This window comes from Mycteria americana, chromosome 21, assembly GCF_035582795.1.
Source record: "Mycteria americana isolate JAX WOST 10 ecotype Jacksonville Zoo and Gardens chromosome 21, USCA_MyAme_1.0, whole genome shotgun sequence".
In the NCBI taxonomy this organism is placed as follows: domain Eukaryota; kingdom Metazoa; phylum Chordata; class Aves; order Ciconiiformes; family Ciconiidae; genus Mycteria; species Mycteria americana.
In genome coordinates, this window is record NC_134385.1 from 8,438,285 (window position 1) to 8,440,642 (window position 2,358).

Consider the following 2,358-nt stretch of genomic DNA (forward strand, 5'->3'; position numbering starts at 1 on the left):
TCAGTGTTGATTTATGCAGCTTTGCAGAAGATTAGTTCAGAAAGGAGGTGTGAATAAAAGATAATAAAGAATGATTTAGTCATCTGCAAGATGAAAATGAAAAACACCTAAATTCCCACCACTTATAGTACTGCTTGAATTGTGATACACCAGAATAATGTCTGGACAATTATGTTAACCTTTTGCTTTAACAATGATGTCATTGATGTGATGTGATGGAAAATCTAGCTTAGGAGAGTACCTCTTCTACTGTGTAAGCTGAAGTTTTCAACAAGTTAATATTTCTTCAGTGATGGACTCTAATATGAAAAGTTCTATTTCAGCAAAAAAGTAAGCATCTTTCTTCATCATCCCAGAAATATTACACTGGAAAGTGAAAAGTTAAATCAGAGCAGAGGATGACTCAGTATAACCATTCCGCAGAGCTCTCTCTCCAGAGCTCAGCAAATAAGTCACTAAATTTCACTGAAACACCACTGGCTTTGGATGAAAGGACACTATTAGGGCTGAAGATTTCACTGTCAGTCCTTCTGTCTGTTATAACTTTGGCAACGATCCTTGCAAACGTTTTTGTTGTTATTACAATTTTTCTGACTAGAAAGCTCCACACACCTGCAAATTACCTCATTGGCTCCTTGGCAGTGACTGATCTTTTAGTGTCTGTCCTAGTAATGCCCATCAGTATTGCTTACACTGTCACCCACACATGGGCCTTTGGCCAAGTGTTGTGTGATATCTGGTTATCATCAGACATCACATGCTGCACAGCCTCAATCCTACACCTCTGTGTTATTGCACTGGACAGATACTGGGCTATCACAGATGCTTTGGAATATGCCAAACGCCGGACTGCTGGCCGAGCAGTGCTCATGATTGCTGTGGTCTGGATGATATCTATTAGTATTTCTGTGCCACCATTTTTCTGGAGGCAAGTGAAAGCTCATGAAGAAATTGCAAAGTGTACTGTGAACACAGATCAAATTTCATACACAATTTATTCCACTTGTGGAGCTTTCTACATCCCGACTGTGCTCCTCCTGATATTGTACGGTAGAATTTATGTAGCAGCTCGATCCAGGATTCTGAAGCCACCCTCATTATATGGGAAACGATTTACTACTGCACACCTGATTACCGGCTCTGCTGGGTCTTCCCTCTGCTCCATTAATGCTAGCCTTCATGAAGGGCATTCCCATTCAGGTGGATCCCCAATATTTATCAATCATGTTAAAATAAAACTTGCAGATAGTGTCCTGGAAAGGAAAAGAATTTCAGCTGCAAGAGAAAGAAAAGCCACCAAAACTTTAGGCATTATTCTGGGAGCTTTCATTTTCTGCTGGCTGCCTTTTTTTGTCATGTCCCTAGTCCTGCCAATTTGCCAAGATGCTTGTTGGTTTCATCCCATCCTACTGGACTTTTTTACATGGTTAGGTTACGTAAACTCATTGATCAATCCAGTCATTTATACAGCTTTTAATGAAGAGTTTAAACAGGCTTTCCAAAAACTAATACATTTTAAAAAGTGTTCATCTTGAGCCTCTCCTGTTGTGTTACTGACCCTTGTGCTATCTTGCAGCCTACCTGGAAACTTTCTGTGCTTTTATTCCTAAGGTACGGAGTGGTAATTGCCATCTCTGCTGCTACTCCGTGCTGTGCATGTAACTGGGAACTTCTTGCCAATTTGGTACTTTCTGTCTGGAATTCTATATCCCATAACAGAACTTGTCTGTGGTCTCTGCAGTGATCGTTTGTGTACACAAGATCAACACATGAAGTAAGCTTTGTAACAAGTGAAGGAGCGTGAACCAGAGAGCTGACTTTGTATGATGAGATGACACATATTATCCAATTCTGCCATGCCTTTGTAACCTGATGGGAGGAAAACATGCATATTTGCAGGATGTCAGTATTTCTGCTGTATATTATTAACAATTTATGTAGCCTGAGAAAGTTTCTGGAGAACAGGATCTGATGTCTACGTTTTCTATGGCATGTATCCTATCCATTTGAATTTGATAAAACCTGTAACTTTTTCAGAAGTTGTGTGACACAGCCTGACTATAAGCAGCAGGGCATAGAAGGCATAGTGCATATGTAAGTTCTGTGGATATTTCACAAATACTGCATTTGAAGCTATGCTTTTGGTGAACTGTAGAAACAAGACAATTTATTTGAAATAATTTTTACACATTTTATCATGAATAGAATAGCCAGTGCAGAAATACTACAAAATAAATAGCATGAAAATTATTGAAAAATACCTTGATCTTACATTTCTGTTATTTAATTTTTTGCATGCACAAACTGAAACAGTTTGGGAAGAGAAATGGGAAGTTAGAGAGGAGAGAATGAAGTGAC

At 39.0% G+C, this 2,358-nt stretch overlaps 1 protein-coding gene across 1 annotated transcript; it reads left to right on the plus strand.

Annotated features, from left to right (window-relative positions):
- The first annotated feature begins 309 nt into the window (after nucleotides 1-309).
- On the plus strand, nucleotides 310-1,628 carry HTR1D (5-hydroxytryptamine receptor 1D). The gene has a single exon (XM_075522305.1). The coding sequence runs from the start codon at nucleotides 399-401 to the stop codon at nucleotides 1,533-1,535; it is 1,137 nt and encodes a 378-aa protein (XP_075378420.1). The 5' UTR covers nucleotides 310-398; the 3' UTR covers nucleotides 1,536-1,628.
- The last annotated feature ends 730 nt before the right edge of the window (nucleotides 1,629-2,358 follow it).